General features: G+C 38.3%; 1 protein-coding gene across 1 annotated transcript; it reads left to right on the top strand.

Moving 5' to 3' along the window:
• Positions 1 to 248: 248 nt before the first annotated feature.
• On the top strand, positions 249 to 959 carry LOC132629066 (protein MAIN-LIKE 2-like). Its single transcript, XM_060344806.1, has 2 exons — positions 249 to 491; positions 594 to 959. Exons 1-2 carry the CDS (start codon positions 249 to 251, stop codon positions 957 to 959), a joined length of 609 nt encoding a protein of 202 aa, XP_060200789.1.
• The last annotated feature ends 5,201 nt before the right edge of the window (positions 960 to 6,160 follow it).

Below are 6,160 nucleotides of genomic sequence, written 5' to 3'. Positions count from 1 at the left end.
TAATTATTAATCTTTATATCTTTAATTGTTAATTTATTTATTTGCTAATTAGAAATTGAAAATCCTTAGTTTAGGATTCAATCCTTTTTATAATTTTTCGGTAAAGGATCACATAACTAATACTACATATTAGAGATTAATTAAAAAAATAATGATTAATTTAAAATGCGTAAAAAATAAACCACTTTAATCCTTACTTCATGTATTAATGATTAATTTAAAATGCCTAAAATAGATAGGACACCACCATGGAGCCGGGACCCTTCGACAACAGAGAGGTACTTTATCTACAGCATGAGCATAGGTCCCAGTATGTATGGGATGCACCGGTATCCTCTAGTAGAGTGGTCCGTAGCCGTGCGGGGAAGTCAGTATGGGATATTCTAGAGGTTATTCCCCCACATCCCCATGTCATAGATATACTACGTCGGGGCGATATCTACTGGTGCATCGAAGTTGGTCAGCTTGTGCACGATAGGGCTTTAGTGACGGTCATGATTGAGCGCTAGCGATCGAAGACCCGTACATTTCATCTCCGCACTGGCGAGGCTACCATCACCTAGCAGGATGTCGAGGTGATTTATGGTCTACAGATTGAAGGACAGGCATTGTATAGAGTGGAGCCTCCGGAGATGTTGCCGTATCGCCAAGAGTTGGCTAGGCTCACTGGTTTCGAGCCTCTGCAGAGGGATATGCGTGGACGGAGTCGGTTGTTGCGGTCCTCCCTCCATGCTCACCTGCGCCTCGTAGATCTGCAACATCCGATTGGCGAGGTGACGCCTCAGGCTGATGTTGACCGACGAGCTCGCTTATTACTTTTTATCATATTCGGGGGCATAATGTTCCCGAACACGTCGGGTGCGGATATGAGTATTAGGTATCTGCTCTTTATTGAGGACCTAGACCAGTTGGGATGTTATAGTTGGGGCGCCGCTGTCCTGGCTTACATATACAAATGATTTGATCGAGCCTCCATGGGCGAGAGGCTTGAGGTCGCTGAATTAAGCCCTCTTCTTCAGGTAATATATTTAAGTGTGTGTAGATAAAACACTAAATATATTTTTTCGAAACGTCGACTGATAAATAATTTTTTTGATGACTATGACAAATATGGGTGTAGACTAGGTTGAGACCTTTTCAGCCCATAGCTGCTCGCCCTCCCGATGACTATGTTGCTGAGGATATGCCATACGCACGGAGATGGTCGCGAGGTCGTACCAGAGGTTTGGAGACGCATCATGTCATTCTCCCGTTTAGGGATCAGTAAGACAGCATGACGGCGCCCGAGGTAAGTTTTTTTTGTTTAACATTAGTTTGTTATTTTTGTTAGTCTTTTATTGTTAACTAGTTGAATCCTTTTATAGGCTTTCATATGGATGTCGTGTGATCATATTTTGGGTCAGCTACCAACGTTTTGTTGGGTTGGTGAGCACATGTGGACTGCACAGTGTCTATTGATCCATATGGACATCGTTGAGCATCACGCACCTGACCACGTATTACGGCAGTTTGGACATGTGCAGAACATACTCGCGGCTACACATTAGGAGCACACCCACTACACCAGGGACGAGCGTTCGATCGACAGTGCGGCATGGCAGGCGCGTATGCACCAGGAAGTCGATGCATGGAACGCGAGGATGACGACTCTAGCGGCGGTCGGACATGACACTCCGATTCATGAGTACATGACGTGATACATACATATCAATCGGACCTTGATCGCCAACCCCTCGACGCCGCTTCTTGATGGCCGAGGATATGCATCACTGTCAGGAGCGTATGAGGCGCTGGTAAGTTTCTTCAATCGTCGTCTTATTATGTATTACTTTACGAATTTATTCAATTCTTAAAATTTCCAAATATATGCAGCTACGGATGACTCTGATAAAACGCCATGAGAGCATTCCCCTTAGGGAGTCCACCGACCCCGGGATAGCGGCATATGAAGCATGGATAATTCATCTTACCAACACTGGTATGACACAGGCACAGGAGTGGCATCGTGTCGATGAGGATATACCATAGGGTGTTCCTGAGGGTGGTAGGACTGATAGAGGTGGGCGGGCTGATAGAGGTGGTCGGGCTGGCAGAGGTGGTCGGGTTGGCAGAGGTCTAGTAGATGAGCCTGACGATATAGCCCGTCAGGCTCCGTCGGCTACAAATATCCCGTCGACTTCTTCTTCCAGGTCGTCGACTTCACAAAGACCTGGATATACGCCAGAGATGGTCCCACATTATGATCCTTGTTCATCATTTCCACAGGTGTAGTTGGTGATATACATATGGGAGGCGGAGATGAGGACTTGGATATTATTTTCGATGACTACTTTCTTCGTTCTACAGCCGGGCCTACGGCACTATCTGCATCTCCGGCTCCGCGGGCCGCTCAGGAGCCCTCCCACATGCCATCTCAGGAGCCCGTCGACACACAGGTTTATTTTTTTATAATAAAATAATGTATTAATTAATTATTTTATTATCTAAACTAAATTATTTACATGTATTATAGGTTCATTCTTCTGCGCCTGTGGACCCGTCTCCGCCCGTTCAGATTGACCCGTCTCCACCTCCAGCTACAGCTTCGGGTAGCGCTCAGGAGACCGTTGAAGAGCCAGCTAAGGAGCCCTCTGACCAGCCTCAGGAGGCCGTTGACACACAAATTTGTTTTTTTACAAATAAATAATTTATTAAATAATTGTTTATATGTTATTTCATGTTTATTTTATGATAAATCTAAATTAAATTGTTTATATGTTATTTCAGGTTCATTGTTCTGCTCCTGTGGTCCAGTCTCCTCCGATTGAGTCATCTACTGAGGCTACTCAGGTGGAGACCGCTGCCATCTCCCAAAGGAAGCATAATTTCACCTCGGACCTGAAGAAGGGAAGAAAGGATGATCATGCCATAAATCATCATGTTATTAAGAGGAGGAGAGAGGATCCTGATGATAGTGAGGGTGGTGGGGTTAGGAGGATCCTTAGGCCTTAGGAGATTGTATATTTGTAAATAAAATGTATATTTTATGTTAATATTATATATATTTTTGGGTGTTATTTTTTTTAATGATAATTAGTTATTTTAGTATTTATTGTCGATTAATAATAACTCGTGCGACGTCCATAATTAATTAGAACCCTATAACGACGATCTAAATGTATATGTATAACAAGTTTTCAAACTTACTTCGAAACCCTTTACAACCTCTAAAACGACGATCTAAATGTATATGTATACTTGATATAATGAGTCGAAATTATTGTACACGAAAAAAAATATTAAGTTCTATATAAAATATTTGTATCCCGGTGTTTTGAAACGTCACTAATTTTCGGTCAAAGTATGGAAAAAAACTTAACTGAGTTTGATTTCCAAAGAATGAAGGTTGGGGTTTGGGAGGGAAGGCACTTCAGGCACAAAATCTGTGCGTGAAAGGACTGAAGTATAAATGTACACTTTGGTCCTTTTACGCACATAATCTGTGTGTAAAGCCTACTTAGGTTTTTTTTTTTTTAATGGGTTAGTTTGATTCCAAAAATTTATTTTTGGTTTAGAAAAGTGTCGGGCTCATAAAATTATGCATACAATTCAAGTAGAAGTAATTATTATGGATTTTATGCACCCAAATCCTTTAAAATGGCATGTATACATCGTAAGTAGTCAACTGATGTTAGTGTGGGAAAAAAAAGGAAAACTACTCTTTTGTGATTTTTAGTTAACATGAAGAATTGTAGCAATATCAGGTGATTTAAAAGACAATTGCAAATAATTTGTTATAGTATGTCACTACAAGAAAGTATAGAAATCGCAATAAATTTTTTTTATATTTGACAACAACTTAGTTTTATTGTTGACAAATGATTTTTTTGTTGCTAAAGAATTTAATTTTGTTGTCATAGTATTGATTATTGTTGTAAAAAGTACTTTTGACATAAAAAAAAAAGTTATTGAATGTTGTTGCAATAATAGCCATTAGGAAAAGTTCATGCAACAAAATATTTTTTTTTATTGTCAAAATTATTTTTTACAATAATAATCAATCTATAGCAATAAAAAAAAAATTGTTGCCAAATACATTTTTTCTTGCCGTGTGTAGATTAGTACATTGGAAAAAATTGCAATAACATCAAAGTACACTGATGTTTTAAAATAATATTTTTCATTGTAAATATATATGTGCCTGCTTTAAATTGAATCCTTATCTTGTTTATAAGCAACAAAAGAAGTAAAAGAAAATTATTGAAGGAAAAGGATAGAACGAGAGTGGTGACGAATGACGTTAAGTTGGGCCGTACAATTCTGCAAAATCTGACATGTTGACATGCCCAAATCTAGTTGCAAATCTCTTTTTCAGGAAGTAACTGCACGGTTTGTCCTTCAAATGAACTGGTCTTTAATTTTTACCAATCAAAATAGAATTTATGCCTAGTCGGGCATAAACTTTTTAAAAGAAATTGCATAACTAGTGAATATTATGATGCCTAGCATAAATTTTGAATCACAAAAATTAAAGACCAGCACAAAAGAGGGATAAAAGTGCAAATGACCCCTTGCTTTTGTCACTACAGCCCTTTTGTCCGGGATAACAAATTCTAATGGGCTGGGCCTGGTGGCCCTTTCAAAGGTCATAACGGGCTGAGCTCAGTCACTTAGATGCTCGATTCCAGGGCTGGGCTTTAATCGGTGTCTAACACTTTTTTTTTTTTTGCGCGGATTGTTCTTCATTTGGGGTGGTCTTTAATTTTTGTCCTTCAAATTGGTGATCTTTAAGTTTTACCCTCGCCTAACACCCGAGGTTGTGGGTTCGAACCCCAATTCAGTAAAAAAAAAAAAAAATCGCAAAGAAGAATTTTGCAAATCTGTCTAGCGAAATTCTACCTTAAGGCAGAATTTGGACCGCATAAGCAGAATTTCTAACCATGCAAATTCTGCCTTCAGGCAGAAGGTAGAATTTCTGCCTATGCCATGTAATTTCTGCCTGAAGGAAAAAATTTAAAGACCACCATTTTGAGGGATAAAAATTAAAGACCATCCCCAGCGAAGGCCAATCCTGCAAATTGCCCTTGAGCGTTTGGACGGACCTTGAGTAGCAATCAGTTTTGGGCTTGGGATTCTTACACCACTGAGCAGATCAAAGTGGCCCACTTGAAAAACAACTCTAATTTTTAGTTTTTGTTAAATTTAAGCCAATATAATTAGTGTATACCGTAAACATAGACTATACGATTATTATAGGGTCATTGGCACTTAGGCCCCTATTTTGTGCTGGTATTTAATTTTGTCCCCCATAACAAATAACCTTTTAGCAGGGTATAAATTTATATTTTCGTATTATAATATCCACAAGTTATGCCCCGTTAGACATAAATTCGATTGCTAAAGAGCAAAATTCAAAGACAAGCCCATTTGAAGGAAAAATGTGCAATTTCATTATAGGCTTATTATACACATGGTATGCACTTGTTGTTCGTTGAGTATACATTTGCGATGACTATGAGCCCGTTTGGATTGGCTTATAAGTTGCTTTTTTTTGGCTTATAAGCTGTTTTCAGCTTTTTTGAGTGTTTGGCTGGCCAGCTTAAAGTCATTTTGTGCTTAAAATAAGCTCAAAAAAATAATTGGGCCCATTTGACTTAGCTTATCTAAAGCAGCTTATAAGCTGAAAACAGCTTACAAGCCAAAAAAAAAAAAAGTTAGACTACCCCAACTTATTTTTTTTAGCTTATAAGCTGTTTGCAGCTTATAGGCATAAGCCCATCCAAACAGGCTCTATAAAAGTTTATAGCTATGCGCTTCTAAGTATTTTTATTTGCGCGATTAAAACCATAAACTTCCCTTTTGGGTTAGGTTCCTTCTTAACAAATTCCCTTTCGTGACCCAATTACTTTTCTTATTTTTTCTTCTGATTTTTTTTGCCTAATATATCGACTAGTGAGTGAATTTAATTTCTTCCCCAAGGAAACAATCCAACAATCAAGAGGATATAATTCACGTGAATTCAGTAGCTTCAAATCTTGTATATGTATTAAGAAATTCAATAAATATATATAAATATTTGACTGAAAATATAATTATTACTGTTTATTATTTTGACGTCGCTATAAGAACTAAATACTTTAAAGAATGAGAAAATATATTTAACAAATGTAGTATATTATGT

The sequence above is a fragment of the Lycium barbarum genome, chromosome 2, assembly GCF_019175385.1.
Source record: "Lycium barbarum isolate Lr01 chromosome 2, ASM1917538v2, whole genome shotgun sequence".
In the NCBI taxonomy this organism is placed as follows: Eukaryota; Viridiplantae; Streptophyta; class Magnoliopsida; order Solanales; family Solanaceae; genus Lycium; species Lycium barbarum.
This window is presented reverse-complemented; position numbering and strand designations above follow the sequence as displayed.